This window comes from Bombyx mandarina, chromosome 25 (assembly GCF_030267445.1).
Source record: "Bombyx mandarina strain Sakado chromosome 25, ASM3026744v2".
Taxonomy (NCBI): Eukaryota; Metazoa; Arthropoda; class Insecta; order Lepidoptera; family Bombycidae; genus Bombyx; species Bombyx mandarina.
The window spans coordinates 4,762,612-4,784,366 of record NC_143231.1 but is presented as its reverse complement, the minus strand read 5'-3'; the positions used below and the strand labels follow the sequence as shown (position 1 = coordinate 4,784,366).

The following is a 21,755-nucleotide window of genomic DNA, read 5'->3' as shown; positions in this document are numbered from 1 at the left end:
ACAAACCCTATTAATATATTTTTCAATGCACGAATGGTCCCGATTGAATTTACAGTACGCGTAAGTTCAGCTATCACAAATTTAGACAACGCATCTTTCATTACGAACATGTACTGGTTGGTGCCCTTTAGATGTCCTACAGAAGGGCATCATGTTATCTATTTGTGCCATGCGCATAGTATCAGATGGTTTAGAGATCGGATATAGACATGTCTTCTTTTTTTAACATAGTTATCCTTCTCATGTGTGTATAATAAAGACATGCTGCCACGTATTTCCTAATAAAGTGTGTCTGTCATTTTAAGAATCCAATATTGGCTTTTAATCAAAGCTAAACGATGATTTAGATCCACGTGACAAATGTCATAGTGCATTTGTACAATTTTCCATTTAGCCGAAGGGACTGCGAGTCTGTTTCCGTTAAAAGTTTTTCGAACTAGTTCATTCATAATTATCTTTAACATCAGCGCGACTTCGTCCGCGTGGAATATAGTTCACAAAGAATGCTTTATTTTAGTACAAATTGATTAGCATAAAAAAAACGTTATAGTGAGCCAACCTTAACATATGCTATCGCGGAAATTTTTTTTTTAGATCTTTTAAAGGGGTACAATTCTGTCACATTATTTTAGCGAAACTTTAACAGTTTCTGCAGCGCACGCACCGGAAGCTCTCAAAAGGGAAAATAACCCGATTTTGAAACATTACTTACTGGTATTTCGCTTGTATTGGTCTTAGCGTGACCCAGTGATGGTCTTAGCGGTGCTAGCGTTATATACCCTATAACCTTTCTCAATAAATGGGTTATTTAACACTGAAAGAATTTTTCAAATCGGACCAGCAGTTCTTGAGATTAGCGCGTTCAAACAAACAAACTCTTCAGCTTTATAATGTTAGTAAGCTTTTCGTCCTGACATTGCACAGTACAGAATCAATCAGTAACTAAGACGATTCACGTTCATCATGTCAACAGGATGCCTATTAAGAGCGTCTACAAATTTTCCATACGTTCACCAGGTCTATACTCAACACTAATGTCATAATCTTCTTTCAAAACTCACCATCGCGCATTGCATGGTATAATGTCGCGTTTGGTAAGCGTAGCACAAACCACAGTACAATCAGTTTCTACTATATCATGTTTACCTACTTCATAAACACGGAACCTACGTAGCGATTGTACGACCGCCAGGTTATGAGCTCTTAACTATGATACACATTCTTCCTTCCTAGTAACCCGGCTAAAATAGTATAACAGGCCGCAGTGAGTTGTCAGTTTGTTTTTGTAATAGTATACCAGAAATTCCTAAGTTACACGCATCGGTTTGTATTTCTGTAGGAAGCATAGGATTATACAGAGCTAGCACAGGTTTGAAACGTAAGCTGTTTTTCAGTTGTTCGAAATTCGCGTTTTGTTCACGGCCCCACACCCATGATTTATCTTTTTTTTTCTTTTTAAACCAATAAACTGTCGCACACTATAAGCATTATTTGGCACAGGACACTGCGAAACGGCCGTCAATTTTTGTTGCACCCGGCTGTATACCGTCTGAAGATATTTCATGACCTAATAAGTGACTTGTTCCTCCAAGAATGAGCATTTACTCATATTTAATTTTAAGTCTCCACCATAAAATTTCCCAAGTACTTTCTCAATAATTATTGAACCTGATTTTATACCAACTGAGGGTAGATGTAAATCGTTTAAAATTGCTAGTATCTCGATTTGACCTACATTTATTTTTACCCATTTCTTTTCTACCCACAGACTCAATTATTTTATTTATTAAACGCATTTAACTACCCCACCTAGTGGAATAAGGTGGAGATAAAGAAGAAACGCATGAATACAGATGGCGCATTTGCTAAACCAAAAGGAATTCTAGTGTACTAGAAATAATGACCTTGCGGTGTAATGAAAGCAGTTGTGTGTCTGGCACAATGCTCAATTGATGGTAGCCCTGGGCTAAATCTAAACTCGTGCAGTACTGTTCGGTGGATACTTTTATATTTTACCATAGCGTTTAACGCACGATAATCAACGCATAGCCTACTGTCGCCGTTCTTTTTCTTAATAAGTGAAGGTGAAGCATGACTAGATTCAGATTATTTTATAATGCCGATATCTAAAAGTGGCGATACACGGGCTGATCACTAGTAAGCTTAATTTGCATTTGAACTAAATTGGCAATACCTAAATCATGTGTATTCGTAGCAAAGCAATGCTTATACTGTATTTTTTTTAATCTGAATGACTCCTAATATTTAATGGCTCCTTTTAATTTTTTTTATTTCTACCCACAAATCTCGAAATATTTGTAATGGCATGGCTAGGGCAAGTAGAAATGCAACACACCTGGCTGTTTGGCTGTGGCTCCTCGCAGCTGTTAGCCCTCGGCAGGACCTCGCCCGGCGGCCACATGATGGTCTCTGAGCTCATGTTGATGACTTTGACGTAGCTGTCTTCGCCGCGCAGCAGCGTCGCAGGCAGGGAGAAGGAAGCTCATAGCCGTGAATCTCATGAAGCGCCGTGAAGCTCGTAGTGCCGCAGTGGGGTAACCGCGTTGCTGCTCTTCTACTTTCCCTCCACGTGAACCAGAATGATGGAAGGACAGGGCGGCAGGCGCTCTTGGTCCGACGACGTCGAAGTCCCTTTGATTTGATTGTTCCAGGTTCTTCATCCTGTAGCTCAAGTATCGCCTTGTGGACCTCCTTCTGAAGCAATTTTTCAACACCTTCCTCGCCAGTGGAATAGGAGCTTCATCTTCTTCAAACTTGTCAGAAGACCGAGAGATCTGAGCGTGTATATGACATTGTTTCATGTCTTTATGCCACTTCTGATTGTTGCAAATGATGTGACAATAAAAACCAGCAGCGTAACGACAAGTTCTTTTATTTGTGCGAGAATGCAGAAAGCAGGTAGAAATGGCTGGCACGGCTTGTTTTATTAACACTATCCCCCCTTCGTTGGCTTCGGCTGGCGGCGGCGGTGGCTGTGGCTGTGGCGGAAGGGGGCGTGTTAACATGGCTTGGCGGCTTGGCTGGCGGCAGGGCATGACAGCTGACGTCACGTCCGTTACACCAAACATAATTGCAGACTTCGAGATTTGGTCGCAGTCTGTACCTATTACAACAATAGGTACAGATACCTATTTGGGGCCCAGGTGTACTTTTTCTTGTCGTGTTTCCTGTACTCCTGAAGAAATCATGTCTAGAAGGCTTTGAAATTTTTACTTTTTTTTTTATTGCTTAGATGGGTGGACGAGCTCACGGCCCACCTGGTGTAAAGTGGTTACTGGAGCCCATAGACATCTACAACGTAAAATGCGCCACCCACCTTGAGATATAAGTTGTAAGGTCTCAGTATAGTTACAACGGCTGCCCCACCCTTCAAACCGAAACGCATTACTGCTTCACGGCAGAAATAGGCAGGGCGGTGGTACCTGCCCGCACGGACTCACAACAGGTCCTACCACCAGTAATTACGCAAATTATAAATTTGCCGGTTTCACTTTTATTACACGATGTTATTCCTTCACCGTGGAAGTCAATCGTGAACATTTGTTGAGTACGTATTTCATTAGAATAATTGGTACCCGCCTGCGGGATTCGGACACCGGTGCATCGCTTCAACACGAATGCACCGGACGTCTAATCTTTTAAGCCACGACGACTTCATTCTTATTATTCGACTTATTTCTTCAAATCTAACTTGTTTGTATTTGTATTATTGCAATTAAAATATACGAAATTACTCACGAACGGCAACTAAATATCATGCAACTTTAAAACTAGATATTTTAAAATTTCGTTATTTTTTTCCGAATTAGTACATCAAGTACAGCAAACTTAAAATGCAAGTTATTTTATGTGTCGTGCGAGTGTATTTCAATAATAAGTTATGTATCAATTGCTTTATTCAGAAAACAACTTGTATGTAGGCTTTTTACTTTACAAAAAAAAACAAAATGTGTGCAATTCACACGTAGTAGAAGTGAAACCTTCCAAAATTAAAATACAATTATCCTAAACGTCTTAAGTGTATTATTATGTAAAATTTTGTCATTAGTAAATAATTGTAAGGTAGCGCCCTCTGTGAATTGATATTTTTATTTCACTCCTCCTAAATTAAAATTCACTACAAGAGCTTTCATACACACGTTAGTATTAAAAAATCTCACAGATGGCGCTGTATTAAATAGTATGTATATTTCTGTCTCATTCTTTGCTGGCTTCATCCTACACATTTTTGTATTTGTGTCTCTTACCTGTCGTTTTTTCCGTTGCTTCCGGTTTGAAATCACAACGATTCTAAAGAAGTTTTCACTTCAACAGGTTCTTTTGTTGTGTGATTTGTTATTCTCTCTCCTATTAGCGGGAAAGTTGCACTCAAAGATAAATAAGTCAAACAAACCATTTTATTACTTTTAGTATTATAATATTAACAGGAAACTGAGAAAACGAAGCTAGGTACTAGCTGATACTAAATAAACGAAAATATTATTTTTAAATTAAACTTATTCTTATCGACTGACATCTAGTGACACTTGCGTATTCGGGAATTCCGATTGAGCCCGAAGACACTCAGTGCGACATTTTTTCCTACCTAAGCATTGAGACACTATGTCAGCGTAACCTGACAAGTAGGTGAGCTCACGGGGCTCAAACCTGACGACGTTACTAACACTAAGCCTAGCAAAAGTGCTTCGCAGAATCTATCAGCGGATCGGAAACGCGGCCCACTAAGATCCCACGAGAAACTCAGTGGGCTCCTAGTGCGACTTGATGCGGCAGTGTTGCACGCTACAGTTGCAATAATGAGAATAAAATTCATTACCCACCTGATCTTGCATGATTACCGGAGCTCCTGTACAACAGGTTTTCTTGAATATTTTAAACTAAAATAAAGCAACGTTAGAGATTTATAGATCAAGCTATTTTTTTAATATTTTTTTTATTTCTTAGATGGCTGGACGATCTCACAGCCCATCTGATGTTAAGTGGTTACTGGAGTCCATAGACATCTACCAGGACATTTGCCAGGAATTATTAAAAGGTCCAAAAAATAATAAAAATTCAAGACAATCTTTATCGTTTATTGAGAACATTGTAGAACGCAATTCATCTACATATCGATAAAACTCTTTTATATTGAATACGAAAAACAAAATAGTGCTCGGCAACAATTAAATAAAAAATTATATAACATTTCACACATCCATAGTTTGTTTTTAGAATTTACCGCTTTTTCTTTAGAATTAACCATATTTGTTTAAACGCATTTAATCAACTAAATATACAAATAAACCTTTTTTTTTGTGTTAATCAAGTTCAAAATAATATTAAAAACATTATGACATACTCAGTAAAATGATGTAGTCTGATCAATCTAGCAATAAAGTGATTATGCTATATAAAGTAGTCAAAGCAGCTAAGTATCACTTTCTCCTCTGTTGTCAAGTGTTTTTTGTACCTATCTATTGGCGATCTTTTCGTGTAACCGATAACAACATTTAGAAAACTTTTTTTTTATTTTTACAAATGACAATTAGCAAACAAAAATAATAATGTATTGCATAAACATAATCTAAATCTTAAGGTATCTGTGATTATAGTCGAATTTCAATCACTGGGCGAACAATCGTTATTTTTAACGTACTGTAAAATAAAATTCTTAAATAGTTAATCTACAATAAAATTTCGTAAGAGTACTTTTAGTTGTGTCACGACAGGTGAAAAGTGAAAATATAAATTTAAAATATTTACATCATTTCATTTAAGTACCAGAATGAGAAAAAAAACATTTACTGTCGATAATTTAATTTATATGCATTTAATTGATTCGTATAAAATTTTTATTTTATTTAATAGAGCTGCAAATTCAAACGACATTAAGTCAATTTCATTATGCACATTGTATGTATTATAGCCCCTGAACGGTAACTAATATTTCGTACGGGATTTCTGAAAACTAACTTCTAATAATGTTTTCATGGAATGAGCATAAATTCTTACTAAGCTTTTCCGATATTATCACTTTTATAAAACGTAAATTGTAAATTTTAGTGGATAATAATCGATGGTTTTCAAAGTTTTATTATTATCGCGTTGTTTCAGTAATCTTTGAAAGTCACATTAATTTTATATTCGTATTAATACATTAGATATATGCTTATTTATAATCTCGATTAACACAAAAATTAAATTCCTTTCAAGAAATTAATATATTTTATTAATGTGTGTCCGAACTTTGGTTAAATTCAATATTACATTACAATATTCAACACAAATATATATATATTTATTGCTTCCGTTCCAAAAGCGTTATTATCCGTCCGTGAAACCTTATCGTATTGAAAAACACAGTAATATGAAAGGAAGCTAGGTTATTTGTAACGAAATAAAACAAAACTAAATAACTCTCATCTTCTTATGAAAGCTAAACAAAAAGGTACAGTCGTGAAACCTTGTTTATATAAAAAAAATGCTTCATTGAAAAAAATTGTGAATTCCATTCTATTTTATCTACGAAATGCGCTTTTCAAATTATTCTGAAATCAAATTGGATCACGGTTTTAAGCGTGACGTTTTAGATATTTTAACTTCAAACAAATAAGTTGCATAACAGGTAGTTACCTTTATCGCTAAATTGAAAAAAAAAATCAACGAATACACTTTAATATTACAATTCTTATAGAAATGGACGTAGCAACGTTAAATACCTTCACGACGAACACGAAATCCTCATTCCCCTAAGACTCATAAAACTGATACAAACATTCACTTTTGTAGGACTTTTTTTATGGTCAACATTTTTATCTATAAAAAAAAGAGACAGATTTTGTAGAAAATTTGAAATATTGTATTTTCTTTTTGCAGAAAAACCTTAGTACTGTTTCATAAACTCAATCTGGCAACCCTGGTGTTCGCGACCTCTCGCTACAATCAGAAATTAAATGTGGAATTCAAAACTATAGAAACGACATTTCGTGAGGCTATTTACTAATTACAGGATTCAGATAGATTCTCACTAGTTTTTCTTTTCGATTTGAATAAGGTTAATTTTGAATAGCACGAAAATAACCTTCTCATTTTAGAAAAAAAAAAATCTATATTGAAAGTTTGAAAGGCAAACGTGACTAAGCGACAATGCGTGAACTTTACAGTAGACTAATTTAAAGTTGAAATACCTGAAAACAAAATTTATTTTAGCGAATCTTAATCGTAGCTGTAGTAGAATCTAGCTAGTAGCTGTAGGATTGAAATGATTTTAATAGGCCTAGAAATATATATTTTATGCGCATCGAATATGTTTATGCCTATCATTTATGTACAAAGCAGTTATTCTCGCTTAGTCATGTTTGCCTTTCAAGCGTCGATATGCACTACAAGAAATAAAATCTCCTACAAAAGTCCGATCTTAACACTGATATTAATTCGATATGAATCAAATATTTATCGAACAAATCAACGGTACGTTCGAGTTATAATATTTAAACGTGCGCCTTAATTTCTGGTGAATAAGTGAATTACGATTCCCGAGCCGTTATCGAATTACGACCCATACGATTTTCGTGCAAATTCAAATTTAAAGGACCGTTTAAAATATTTATAAATTTGTCTCAGTGATTCACTCATAGCAGTGGTAAAACAAAGCATTAGAATTAGCATTTTCAGAACTATTACTAATAAATACAATATTTCCTCCTCCATTCCAGAATGTGTTCATTGAAATTACAATATTTATAAAATAAAAAAAATGTATATATAAATAAAATATAGATAGGAACTTTTCAGTTAGAATTTCAGTATTAATTTTAATTAAAACAGTTTAGAATTTAAGGTGAAGTGATGTATTAAAAAATTCATTTGGTTACATTAATTCTAGAATATATTATAATAACAAGATTGGTCTCGACAACTTTTATTATATTCCCAATCATAGTCAGTTCACAGTACACCAACAGGCTTCCTTACTTTATGTCTTTTTATATGAAAAAGGGTCACATGTCAACAGAATTGTTGAATAATATGAGCAGGCATATGAGTTATCATAATCATCTGTTTTAAACCGACGTGGCTAGGAAAAATATATTTTTTTGTACACCGACAACACTTCCATTATAATATTAATGTTTTCTGTAATGAATTTAGGGTAAACCATACAATTATTGACAGACCCTAGCGATAGGAAAACTAATTTAATAATCGATTTATGTTGTAGGTTTTTTATGGTATTAATCTTATGTCATTTAATGGCAACACCGAGTTATGTTTTATTCTGTAGGAAATGTCAACATTAGATTTATAAAATACGTAAAGTAAAGTACAGTATAACCGACAAGTGGAGTATCAACGATTCTACGGTTTACCCTAAGGCACGATTTATAAAAATACATCGGAACCTAATATTGCACTTTAATTAATATTACCATATTTTTATTTATACAATTGTAACAAGTTCGGTTTTGAATGTCCCAATAAAATACATACTCAAACCTTACATAATACATTTTTTTTAAACAACCATTCACATTCCGACTTTCGTGCATCGCAGATTTTTTAAGTTCATCGTTAATGACTTTGACAGTATTGACTTCTGACTTTTTGGCGGGAACGTGAGGAGTGAAGTCGTGTGGTTTGTTTTATTTTGTCTATTTAGTGTTCCTTCAGGTTTAAATGTGTAATAATGGTGTTTTATTAACTGTTTAGTATCTGTGAAAGTGCACAAATTTGGGAAAATAAAACAAAGCCGCTGAGCATAACTTCTCGGGATCCTCCAAAAAGTCCACTGAAAAAGTCTCAGTAAAATGGTGGTCATTATATTTTTTATTCATTGAATACTGTAAGCCTCGGGGGTATATTGTTAACCCGTGCCTGTATTAAGCTGAAATGTGACTAAAATTTTTTACTGTATTATGTTGGTTGATCGTTTATTTTGGCCTCAAATGACGTGACAAGAGTTGCGTTCAACCAACTTGGTGCTCTGCAGTTTACGGAACAATTTCGATGATAAAAGTAAATGGTCCCCTATTGCATTCTACTATTTAACAAAAAAAAAACGTAGGCTCGCGCCTTATTGATGCAAAATTTTAAGAAAATAGTAAACCCAACTTAACAATGTATAATGAGAATGCATAATTAATGCATTATTAAGAATAACTCAAAAACTACTCTCTAGATCTTGATAATATTGAAATAAGACCTGTGTGTTTAGTGCGAGTTTTTTAACGTTCTCGATAACGTAAAAGTTAGCCTAATTTGTATGGAATGCGATCGTTTGCCTACGTTTGCCGCTAGGGGCGCTGTTCCCACACAATACAAATTGGATTAACTTCTACGCTATCCAGACCGTTAAAAAACTCGCACTAAGCACACTGGTCCAATTTAAATTTTCTGCACCAGGTTTCAAATAGAAAAAACGAAATCGGTTCAAAATCCAAAAAATGGGTTCACTTAAAAAAGTTCTGAGTTAACACATATAAAAAAATACACTCGAATTGAGAACCTCCTAGTTTCGCGAAGTCGATTTTGATTATTTTTGTAGCAAACCAAAAACATAAACAAAAGCTATTTTCCGAAACTCACAAGATGCTTCTAGTGTTCGAGAGTGACCTAATAAGAGTTTGAGCCGATCAAAAAAAATCTGCGAAATACGAAACCGTACACTTAACTAATATTACACAGTACAAAAAACTTGCAGTTTTACCACTGATATGAGATTATCTGCGCCGCGCGCTCGTGTGGGGGCGCTGGTGTCGCCGGACCGTGTCACTCCAGTTTACCGACCTTTTTTCCCTTCACGACTGTAGGTTTGTTCTTCAATGCGCCTTTTCTTCTTCTTGAAGTCTGTTAATGTAATTCAAAAGTTAATATTTTCATGTAACAAAAAAAAAGGTTTGTATCTGAGTAGGTATATGAGAATGAAGCTTACTTCTTTACAGAGACAGCGATGAAACTTTTTTTACTTCTTGTAATCATCTTAAATTGTACTTTGTAATCATTATAAATTGCTCATTTAATTATACATTTAATTATAAATTGCTCATTTAATTATAACAAATTGTACATTTTAAATTGCTCACAGAAATAATGTAATTTTATATAGACAGTTTATTTAAATTAATTATAAAACAAATTAATCCAATAACTAAAGTTTCAACAACTAAATAACAACTGTATCTGTAACTACCCACAGTAAAACTAATTGACATTTAACATTCGATAATAGGGAGAACGAAACCAAATATGTATAAAGATTAAATTATAATTTGTAAAAGGGAACCAAATCCGTCTGACTACCCTTTGAAATATGTGTCAGAATACACAAACAAACAAGACATAACAGTAATGAATCACAACACTAAACACTATTTGAAGCATTACAAATACGGCGCTATTGATGAGAGTAATTTTTATTATATAATAACTAACTGTGTTTCTCGACTATTCTTTACTGTACTGTGTCTTTATGTACTGGTATCATAAAAAGTTTCAAAATCCATTTTTTTGCAACCAATCGCACATCTTCCATAATCTTAAAGCCACCATGTGAGAAACAATTGCTAATGTTGTAACTACATTACAAAGTTTCGACTAAATCAGATAAACACAGTACAAATGCATAGAACACAATCAAAAACCTTTTTTTTTTAATTGCCATATACAAAACATCGAAACCATAGACTAGAGGTGTGCTGTGATAAAATGGTGGTGTTGATTTCGAACAGCATGCAAACAATTACAGAAGCCACAATCACAACATATATTTGTAAATAGTGATTAAAAAACCGTAATTAACCGAATAGTTTACTGTACCGTTGAGGCCGCCCCTAACGAGAGCTGTAAAAAAATAGGCATCGATTGATTGTGACGTGTTAGTTAAGTAAATATTAACCTAATCTTAATGTGGTAGAGATTATATTTAGCATGCATTTTTTGTGGCATCTATTCAAGCAGGTTTTTGGGAAAAGGATCTCGTATCGTTCGTATTTAGGTAATTTCGAACGTAATAAAATCTTGTTAATTCTTGGATTGAATAATCATTTAAATCGATTGATTAGTGAAAAATCATCTCTTTACGTTTCTAAGATTTCCAGAAAGGTTAACAACTGTTAAATGTTCTTATGAGTTCTAAAGAAAACAAATTAGTGAGTTAGTGCGTTGAATGATGCAACTTAAGTCTGCTCACCTTCTTAGAGATGGTATTGCTTGTTGAAATTTTCCTTTTTGCTAGTGACAAACGCGGACGATTGAACTCAGATGGCTTTTTCACCCTGTTGAAAAAATATTAAGTGTTAATAACAAAAATATTAAGTCACGATCTTCCTGGGTCCAAAATTCAAGGCAGTCGTAGAAACCGTAAACAGTGCTCGTTTTGTATGAAATAACCAACTTTAAGGTTCGACTGAGGCGTAGCCGTCCATACGATGGACTTGTAAAGATCGGAAAGGAGAAATAAGGTCAAGGTCATGACGCTAACTTTGTCCATTTGGCTGTGTACTGAGTTTCTGCCCCTGAATGTTGTACAAGACGACTACAAAATTCATTGGAGATTCAGCAGTGGCGTTCTTAGGAGCATTATACCGCGATAATACGAATCAGCATTCACTGGTGCTATAGCGTAAACTAAGCCGGTAAGCTTTCTACCTTCTTTTTTTTAAACCTAAGCTGATGACCTTGAGAGGCCATTTCAGCATAACCCTACCAAGAGCAGTGCTTCGCAGAATCTACCAACGGATCGGAAACGCGACCCACTGAGAAGATCCGGCGAGAAACTCAGTGAAACTGTGGGTTAATTTACTCGCCGAGCCCTTCGTCACAAGCGACGGGTTCGACGAGGACGATAACCGGCGCTTGGAGTAGCTAAAAGCACCCTTAGTGGATCAGGATGATCCCAAGCTTTCTACCGAAAAGCAGGATATCTCAGAGACTTTGACCTCAGTCTCAAGGTCTTTGGCGGCATTCACGTCGAGATATCTATGGACCACAGTACACATTTCACATCAAGTGTGCTATGAGGTCGTTTACTCTTTTAAACAGCAAAAAGCGTCATTATAAGGCTGTCCATTAACGAAAGCAGATTAGGTAATGTTCGAAACCAATCCGTGGGTATTTGAATTTTTACCACCGCAACACGGGTCGCGATTTGACGGTGCCTTCGCGACTTGACCTCTGTCACTTTGTCTTGCATTATCACTAATCCTTACACATTCCTGCCCTTAAACCCTTCTCCCTAAGTGATACGGCGTAAGACGACGAGGACATCGATTCCGGTGAGTGATTAGACGATATTTTGTTAAAATAGTACATACGGCGCCGCGGATCGCGGCACATGTTCGACGGGCACCTCGAGCTGGTTTCCGGAGCCCTAGGCTGCCACGAGGACGCTGGGTTCGGATCGAACAGGTTGAACGACTAATGAATATATACATACCTGTATATCCTGACGAGCCAGTGCTCGGTGGTGTAGGCTTCCTCGAGGTAGGTAAGTTTGAACCCTCTGTTCCCGGGCAGCGCACTGCGCGTACGGTCGTACCCGGGAGGGCTTCCCCCACTGTCGTACCTGCACAATATTGTTACGCCGGTAAGAGCAACGCCATATATCGTCGAATAGCAGAAACGAATATCAAAAGAACCCGTGAAATCTAGAATGCTCGAAAAGTACAACGCCGTCTACTGTCGAATGGCGGAAACGCATATCGAAAATACTCGACTTGTGAGGAATGTGCTCAATAATTCTAGAGATGTCATATCGACTATAAAAGCGTTGCAGGGATGTCACGAAGGCAGTTAGTAATCGGAACTACTCGAAGCGAAACAGCGGAAGAAATGAATTAAGAATTTTAAAGTGTTCTGTGAGTGTTCTAAGTGTTAATACAGTGGTAATCTATACTTCGATAGAATTTTTATTTATCCCGAACCCTAGCGCGTGACAGTATTAACATTCGTTTAATGAAAGTGAATTTCTAAACGACTACCTAAATCCGCGAAGGCAAACTCGCAAATGCGGCAACTTCAGAAACAAACTCACCTATAATACGAGAGTTTATACATCAAACAGTTCAACATAGTTTTTGATCCTTCAGAATCGATCCTGTATTCTCCTCTTTCAGTGAAATAGTCAACTTCCTGAAAATTAAGTCAAAATATATAAATAATTTCTAACACTAGCATTATGTACTTTATATAATTTTTCATATATTTGTACTTTTAAAGTGCTACATATATTTTTAGTGCTATGTACGTTTAGAACAGCTCTATCGAGGCAGCAGAAATGAGCAGGCTGGTTGCGCCTACCCAGGTTCACAAGAATTGCTAACACTAGCCCTAGCAAGAGCAGCGCTCTGCTGAATCTACTGCGGGATCCATGATCCGAATGAGAATGAGAATCCGATATTAGTTATTATTATGTACACTGAATGTGTACATAATATCTGCACTTGCCCGCAGGACTCTAACCTACTGGAACGCATCATCCAGCACTCCACCGGATCGTACACTTATTTAAACACAGATGTTCGATTTGAAGAATAATTTATTTAAACTCTTACGTGTATATCCTTAGGATGTTCCCCCTCAGCGATCCTGACCATCCATATGAACTTGTTGATGTCGTCTCCAGAGTACCCGATCGCGCCCCCGAATATAACGAGCACGTAATCAACGTCCAGCATCGTCATGATGCTGTAGGCGGCGGATTCGTTGCTTGCCATCGCCTTCCCGACCAGTGCTATGTGGGAGTTGTTCCAGGTGTTATTGTCGACCAGGGTTGTTCTGTTACCCATTCCCGCTATCTGGAATTCGTACATTTTCTATTAATTACCAATGTTTAAGTATGTTAATACTGGACTTCCTTTAAATCGTTCGGGGACATTGTCGAGTTTTTTTGTAATTGACTATAGAGGAATTTTCTTAAATCTCCTTTGAAGAGAGAGGTCATAGCGCTCAAGAAACACCTAGGGTTTCATCCCAGAGATTAATGGTACAATGTACAAATGATCTCTGAAAACGAATAGTACTAGTAGAAAACCAGATAGTATTGATGAATTCTATTCCAGAGATTGGTATAAAAAGGAGATGACGGCATCTTCATAAATAATCCTCATATATTTTAATAAAAGTGGTATATCACGATTGAGTGAATAATATATCTAAAATACACATAAAAATATATTTTAAAAACACCATTCATTTAGCATAAATTAACATAAATAAAATACCATAGATAATTATTTATCGATAAAATAACCTTTTTTCTTGAGTGAGATTTTGTTGATGACTAGGGTTTTTTTTCTTTAAAACACACAAGTACTTAATATGACTGATGGTGAATGGTGAATGTTCACAGACGTCACCAATACTATGAGTAGACCAAGTTACCTATTAATGAATAAACCAACCGAGTACTATATTAGCATAGGTAATAATGAACTAACCTGATACCCGTAGTCCCACCAAGACATAATCCTTGCGTCTTCTGCTGTATTCTGCGACAACCAACCGTAGGCTTCTCGGAAGTCATCTAAGATTTTACGCGACCTTCAGAAACATATTTTTTTATATTAATACGATAACTTCCTGAAATTTATATTAGATTTCTCATATTACAGAACAATTAATTTTATTAAAAGTGAATACTATACTATACTTTATAGTTTGGACATAGCATTGCTGGTGTTAACTGGTTATTGAGTCGCATTTTTTATTTACTGCTTAGACGGGTGGACGAGTTCACGACCCACTTGGTGTTGAGTAGTTACAAGAGCCCTAGACCATCTTACCTTCAGACATGAGTTGTCTCAGTTCTATAATACAATGGCTGCCACACCCTTCAAAGCGAAAAGTATTAAGTCTTCAGGGCAGAAATGGGTGGAATCATGATACCCACCCGTGCGGGATCAAAATACCACCAAACTTAGGCATGTGGTTGAAGCCTTATTTTGTTTATTTTTATGGCCTTTGTAAGCAGACTACCATACGGCTCATATGATGGTAAGTATTAATCGTCGTTCATAGACGTCAACAATGCCACAGCAAGTCGTTTTCGGCTGCTTTTTGTGTTATAAAATGGTGGACGTTACCAGCAAAACGTATTATACATTACCATAAACGTCTACATGAATATAAATTTTATTATATAAGGCCGAAGTCTCATGATTTTTTGACTAATTGTTATGAGTGACCTTAGAATTGCTTCGACATCTGTCCGTGCGAATCCCACCACCAGTAAAGTGTAAGTGAGAGTTACTACTGACCCGTCGTTGCCGTAACTGGCCAGAACGATGCTAGGGCTGGAGTAAGCGTTAGACGTGGCCCAGGTGCAGTGCACAGAGAACAACATCAGCAGGATCATGAAGGCTATGAGCGTTCCCGAGCGCACGTTCATGCCCAGGCCGGTGTCCGCATTGGGAGCGGCCTCAAGTGTACGCTTCTTTACCTTACCGGCCTGTTGTAAAAAAAAACATAATCACTGCCACCTCAAGTTTTTTTTTTATTGCCCTTTTAGGCAGACGAGCATACGGCCCACCTGATGGTGAGTGGTTACCGACGCCCATGGACTTCAGCAATTCCCGGGGCAGTATGTGTTACAAGAGTTCTACTAAGTCCCAAATGTACAGCGCAACAGCCAGGGCCTCGCCGACCCCCGGCAGTGCCTGTGTGCGTCTCCTATTTTTAAGAATCTTCGTTTTTCAATGTATTTTTTTAATTATTTCTTAATTTTGACTTATTGTTTTGATGTAAATCTTGGGATGCTTGTACTATAAAAGCATTATATGTTTTGTTATTTAGAAGTTAGACGTTGTGCCTATTGTACCTACTTACTAATCGATACTCCATTACAAAGAATTTGTTGCTGTGTAAGTGTGACGTAAATAATTTCGATGGCGGCGCCCTTATTGCCTTGGCGCCTGTGTGCACCGCACACTTCGCACATAGGGGCGGCGCAGCCCTGGCGACAGCTGCGCCACTCTTCAAATCGAAACGCATTACTGCTTCACGACAGAAATAGGCGGGATGGCAGTATCTATGCGTGCGAGCTTTCAAAGCGTCCTATCATCAATAGCAAATTATATTACATTTTTATGTTACTTTAAGAAGTAACTTTGATAGCTACTAAACAAAAGAAAGTCGACTGACAAACAGAAGAGATTCTCTTTTTGTACTGAACTGTTTTGTCTGTGTATCTATATAATAATATTAATACGTGAAGCAAAAACTTTGTGCCCCTTTTCACGAAAATTGCGCGGACGGAGGAGTATGAAATTTCCTACACTTATAGAGCATATAGAGAAGGAGTGCAGATTGCTAATGTTTTTTTAAAAATTATGCATTAATAATACATTAAATCGAAAAAAAACATTACACACACTACCCTGTGATACATACACAGATACATTGATACACACATATATAGGTATATAAACTCTTAGTTTAATCTCAAACTTTTGCTATTGCCTGTGGTCAAATTGAGAATAGGTTAATATTGTTTATCTTTATTATTATTTGTCCATAGTGTAGTCTTGGCGAAATCTGTAATTATAGAAGTATAATAGTATTTCACAATAGAACCATTATAATGTTCAAACTTATAATTTCGAATTCCGAAGTCGAATTTAGACTACTGCGGGATCGCTTTATGAAAGCTACATGATTGTATCTAAGAAAAATATGCAAGTAATTAGACCTAACAGAAAACAAGGCTTATTTTAAAACTTACTTTATCATAGAGACTCTTAGATTCTTCACTGTCCGGGGATTGTTCAGGCACTTCGTCCTCTCTTAAGGCCAAGTCTAGGAGAATGGAAAAGGCGATGCCGGCCAGCACGCACACCACGGGCGTCAGGGTCAACATCAAACGAACCATCACACCGGCGAAATACACCGCACTCAGGGCATACAGAGCAACTGAAATAATACAAATGTTCGACACATAAGAATGAAAATTAAAAGTAACAAAATAAAACTCGGTATACATATATAATTAAAAATATATCTTAATTAATATCAGATTACTTGAGGTGGTGAATACTGTAAGTCCGGACAGGTAGATAGGTACCAGAGCGCATGAAAGAACAATGTGATTTCCACCACCCTTGCTATATCCAATCCGTATTATACGATATTTATATCCATATACAACATTATGGTATTCTAATCACTGCTCAAACAGGTTACTGCTTCAGAATTAGGCAAAGCATTTGTGCTTATACATATGTACCCTCAAAACATCTCAGCCCCAGAAACTACGCAAATTAAATTAAAGGAATTTACGAGCCCAAAACGGAAGCAGATGGGACGTGAATTCGTCTATACTTCTACAACAATAGAACTGAACAACAACTTACCGAAAACTCTCTCATCATTCACATTCTTGATGCAGTACCACAGACCGACCGGGAATGTGCACACGAGCACGTGCAGGTCAAAGAAAAATGAAGACCACGTCGTCGGCTGGTGCTCGGATACGGACGCTATGATCGGAATGTGAATCTTTGCGTATGCCGTGTCCCAGAGTGAATAAAACCTGTAAAATTAGACAATATTTATTACAAAAACACTTTGGTACCTCCAAATTCAATTGTCACGAAAGCTGCCACGAAAATTGCAGTTTATTCAATTATTTTAAATCATATTTACCAAATACACCAACTCAATATATATATATAAACAACTAAGTTAAATTATACAAAGAGATACAGATATAAAAAAATTGTTTTGTTGTTAAGTTTTATCAAAAGAGAATTATAAATGAAGATTTATAGCCTTCGCTTCGTGCGGAATTTATTTACAAAGCCGCGTGTTACTATCTCCCTTACGTAAAACTAACATACTTAATTTGAAATAGAAGAACAACAAATTAAAAGTAAATTCTTGCTTACCTTCCACTCCAAGGTGCAATGACTCCCATGTATGTGAGGAGCACCACAGCCAGGAACACGAGTCCCGCGGCCAGCATACCGCCCAAGATGAGCAGTTGTTTCCATTGTCCTTTAGGGTTCAGACTGTGCAGGTACTTTAGGGCTCCGATGGCCATCAACAATGCAAACACACCTACGCCCAGGTAATCACAACACAATAGGATTAGATTATTGATTATTTTCCATTGCTTATTGGCAAGTTTTCAGAGGATGTGATGATATGTTTTGGATTAGTGCTTTAAAGTATATTTTACTTTTACAGTATGATTCGTGTGTCTTAAAACTGTCTCAGGACCCTGAGAACATGAAATGAATCATGGTGCTTCTGGTGTTAAAGACGAGCTTAAAATTTTAGTCTACTCTTCACACATTACGTTGTGACATAAATATAATGGATAAAAAAACTTTTTTTTTTTGTTAAGACAAAATTAAATCTATCAAATGTAATTGTATGTGATCGCCAACAAGGTTGTCCGCAATGCCAGTGCCAGCTACCTATCAAATAAGTTTGTGTAAAAATCACAATAGACATTAATTTGGTTTTGTGGTGTAGCATATACCATGACACTTCCTATGGGTGTCGTAAAACTATACTATCGGATTATTCGAAGGACGGTTGGCAACGTCCTCAAAGTATAATAGCAGTCAATTGCAATCGTCGATCGGTATTTACTGGTAGGGCAAATCTTAAGCCTGTACGGCTAGTCTATTTCTGTCATAAAGCAGATTCTGATTTAAAAGGGCTAGCCACGGATTTTGATAAATAAAAATTGAGACTTTCGCTTCATATATCCAGGTGGGTAGTGATGATGTATGTCTATGGGTCACAGATACACCACTTGGGTGCCGTGCCTCAATACCTCAGCTATAATGTTTATAAAAAAAGTAATTAAAATTTAACTGAGAGTTGTAATTATAGGTCCTGGTGTTTAATTAACTATTCGGTAAATTTTATCTGTAATTACAAAGATTATTTACTCGTAAAAATGATTTTATAACCAATGTACAGAAAGATATACTTAACTGAAACTATATACTGTAACTATACTGAGACCTTAGAACTTATATCTCAAGGTGGGTGGCGCATTTAGGTTGTAGATATCTATGGGCTCCGGTAACCCCTTAAAACCAGGCGGGCTGTGAGCTCGTCTACCCATCTGAGCAATAAAAAATATTTAAAAAAAATTTTTTTTTCTTCAAATTCAATATTTATGAGCTTGCTGAGTAAAATATTATATTAAATTATTCATTGTAATTTAAAAATAGCAAGGGATGAAGTAGTTGTCAACTGAATATAAAGGCAATTAAGGCTTTCTATCTCGTGGTCAAAAGGCAATCAAGTAGAAAATTAAAATACATAGCATGTTATTTACTTTTCTGATACACTTGTATCAATAAATTTTTCCATCAAGTTGTACATTCTTTTTTTTTTTTACTAATGTAAGAATAAGGCATGTCATCATTTACGAAAATGAAGTGTGTCACATCTCACATTGATTTTCACTGATTTCATTGATATCATCACTATTGATTTGTTTTCAGATTAGATTGATAGTTTAAGAATTAGACTAGTAGCTAGTATTGCAGACAGAATACTCATTTCAATACATAATTGATTATCATTGATTAGCTTTATGATTAACATAATTTTACCTGAAGCTGCCATATGTTCACTGGTACGTATTGGTTGAAACCCAACAAAGGGAATCTGCATGGACAGCAATAAGCCAATAATGTAGAAAACTGAGTAGCTGACGAAAAGACGCTGCGAGAAACGTCCCATTATTAGAAGAACAAAGACGTGAAGAGGTATCAAATTGATAATGAATACATAGCCGCCCCATGCTGAAACCTAGAAAATAAAATTGTAAAGGCCATAAAGTAAATATAGACTATTGTAAAATTGATGTTCAAGAAAGTAAATTTTTTATACAAGTTATTAGTTACTTTTTGTTACTTAGTTACTTTGAAAAAACACTTATAATCTAAATCTTAAATCAGGACTTCAATGTTAGTTCTACACACCAAACATTAAAATCTTGGTCTGGTATTCACATTGTGGTGGTAGCTGGTTTTGATAAGAATTTAACATCAGGACAGCAGCAAGCCCATTAATTTAGTAATCGATTTATTTAAAAATAGTATAAACCATACTTTCAGTCCAAAAAAAATTGTTTGAAATCCAAGTAAACAGTGACATTGCAAGTCACAAATTTACATTAAAAAGAACCTGAGCTTTCTATGACCCAGATACAAATAAATTTTTGTTTAATACTCACCATGTAAAAATATGACAATGCAGTGCAAATAGACCAGAATATGGACCCACTTTTAACACTTTTCAGCCACAAGTAATATGTGAATTGCAATGCAAATATAGCAATTCCTTCATTATCATAGCTCCCAGCAACTGATCTACTGCTGTAACCTGGCACTATAGCTATGAAACAGGCAGCAAATAGCCCAGCTCCACGTGACCATAGTTCAGACGTCAATAAGTACGTTGCAATTGCTGTGAGCCCACTAAAACACAAGATTATGGACATTTATTCATATTTGATTAAATTTTTTTGTAACCTGGTAGATAGGACTACTTATGTATAAGATTACTATACATAATTTTACTGTAGGAAGCTGTCCAAGCCCAACACAATATCCATTCGAAGCTATTGTTCTAATAAACAATAACAGATTCTCTTTCTACATTCAAGTTTTTGTAACCTTAGGGGCTGTATATATCCAACACTGGACATCTCTAAATTGACAATGATAAACATGTAATGCACGGAAAGTTTTACAGAAATACTAATTTTGACCTTCTTCAAAAAAGCAGGAGGTTCTCAATTCCAATGTAGTTTTTTTATGTGTGTCAGCTCAACGTTTTTTTTAGGTGAACAGACTGATCATTTGAATTTGAAACAGAGCTCTTTTCATGTGGTCCCATTTGTGTTGTGGTTTATCAAGATCTGTCCACAATTTTTTTTTTTATCCTTAATGTATTTTTAGTTGACTTTGAGAACATTGATGATATTATCATTTTATTTTGTTGAAGTTTGCAAGCATTATCAGTATAGCATGATATGGTATGGTGAAAACAGTACAGAAAATTTAATGAAATACTCATAAATACCTGAATACTGGGGCAAGGAATACACATATGTCTCGGATATGAATGGGTATGTTGAGAGCATGCAGTATCCAATGTATAGTGCCAGAAGTGATCATTAGACCAGGATACACCGTACCCCCCACGATACGTCCCAGTGGGTACCAAGCACGCTCATCGAACCAGTTCAAAAAATTATAGAAACCGTGCTGAACCATATACGCTGTAGACCGGTAGTTGAACCTACAACAAGGTGAATAATGTAGGCAGTCAAATTCTACCAAAATATGTTTTGGGGTTCCAATTAATGTAAATAATATGGCTTACCAAGGATCGAATTCATGAATTATACTTTCAAAACGTATTACAGCGAAAAGCCGGGATGCAAAACCGGCCAACCAAGCCAGTGTCAGGACAGTTACAGTGATGAGCGTACTCAAACCCGCCGTATTTTGAAATAGCCCCTTGCTGCGCCCATTACTGGGAAGGGTCTCAGTAGTGGACGGCATCCTACTCCCCAGAAGTATTAATAAATTTTCTAAATATTCACTAAACTAGTATTTTCATACATCAGTCCCAACAATTCAATTCCGAAGTGGATTGACTTTTTGGCTAACTGACGGGACGGACACGTCTCTCACAAAATAGTTGCTATTACAAAAATCAAGGTGTGTGTGCATTATTCCTCAAGTAAATCGATTTTTAAATCGATTTTTAGAGTCATTTTA

At 36.1% G+C, this 21,755-nt stretch overlaps 1 protein-coding gene and 1 pseudogene across 3 annotated transcripts; both read right to left on the bottom strand.

Moving 5' to 3' along the window:
• Nucleotides 1-1,081: 1,081 nt before the first annotated feature.
• Nucleotides 1,082-2,822, bottom strand: LOC149499830 (uncharacterized; annotated as a pseudogene).
• A 5,020-nt stretch (nucleotides 2,823-7,842) lies between these two features.
• On the bottom strand, nucleotides 7,843-21,669 carry Stt3B (catalytic subunit 3B of the oligosaccharyltransferase complex). Of its 3 annotated transcripts, none has more exons than XM_028175610.2 (15): nucleotides 21,355-21,669; nucleotides 21,052-21,270; nucleotides 20,201-20,444; nucleotides 19,575-19,773; nucleotides 17,883-18,054; nucleotides 17,349-17,527; nucleotides 16,721-16,908; nucleotides 15,258-15,448; nucleotides 14,439-14,541; nucleotides 13,554-13,796; nucleotides 13,034-13,131; nucleotides 12,437-12,565; nucleotides 11,192-11,276; nucleotides 10,819-10,842; nucleotides 7,843-9,849 (listed from the first exon to the last, which is right to left on the bottom strand). In XM_028175610.2, exons 1-15 carry the CDS (start codon nucleotides 21,534-21,536, stop codon nucleotides 9,772-9,774), a joined length of 2,334 nt encoding a protein of 777 aa, XP_028031411.2. In that variant the 5' UTR covers nucleotides 21,537-21,669; the 3' UTR covers nucleotides 7,843-9,771. The 3 variants fall into 3 exon arrangements, with proteins under 3 accessions (XP_028031411.2, XP_028031413.2, XP_028031412.2); XM_028175612.2 differs by having other exon boundaries at nucleotides 10,802-10,842; nucleotides 21,355-21,668; XM_028175611.2 differs by lacking the exon at nucleotides 10,819-10,842 and having other exon boundaries at nucleotides 21,355-21,668.
• Between the last annotated feature and the right edge of the window lie 86 nt (nucleotides 21,670-21,755).

Coding starts and splice junctions, on each gene's coding strand:
- Stt3B (XM_028175610.2), bottom strand. CDS start 21,536: ATGCCGTCCACTACTGAGACCCTTCCCAGTAATGGGCGCAGCAAGGGG. Junction 18,055..19,574: donor TGAACATATGGCAGCTTCAG/GTAAAATTATGT, acceptor ACCTGGGCGTAG/GTGTGTTTGCATTGTTGATG. Junction 14,542..15,257: donor GCCAGTTACGGCAACGACGG/GTCAGTAGTAAC, acceptor ATGTTTCTGAAG/GTCGCGTAAAATCTTAGATG.